This window comes from Antrostomus carolinensis, unplaced genomic scaffold, assembly GCF_000700745.2.
Source record: "Antrostomus carolinensis isolate BGI_N321 unplaced genomic scaffold, ASM70074v2 scaffold14884, whole genome shotgun sequence".
Lineage (NCBI taxonomy): Eukaryota > Metazoa > Chordata > Aves > Caprimulgiformes > Caprimulgidae > Antrostomus > Antrostomus carolinensis.
In genome coordinates, this window is record NW_010311508.1 from 685 (window position 1) to 896 (window position 212).

A 212-nucleotide genomic window follows, 5' to 3' on the forward strand; every position below is an offset into this window, starting at 1 on the left:
GTCAGAGCTCTCAACCGTGCCCCCTGCCAGTGGGGCCGTGCTCAGGCGAAGCGGGAAGGAGCAGGCAGGTGACAGAAGGGGGGTTGCTCCCGTTACCTTTCCCTTCGTTCAGGCTCTTCAGGAATGGCTTCAGCTTCTTCTCGTAGAGGATCGCGCCCTCCGTGTGCCGCTGCCGCAGCACTACCCAGGTCTGCTCCAGCCGGGAGATCTGA

General features: G+C 63.2%; 1 protein-coding gene across 1 annotated transcript in view; it reads right to left on the reverse strand.

Annotated features, from left to right (window-relative positions):
- Positions 1-96: 96 nt before the first annotated feature.
- LOC104524016 (SH2 domain-containing protein 3C-like) overlaps positions 97-212 on the reverse strand; it is a gene marked incomplete at both ends in the record, with an annotated part of 5496 nt that continues 5380 nt past the window's right edge. Inside the window, 1 exon segment of the mRNA XM_010166761.1 lies at positions 97-208. Within this exon segment, the coding sequence (XP_010165063.1) occupies positions 97-208 (112 nt within the window).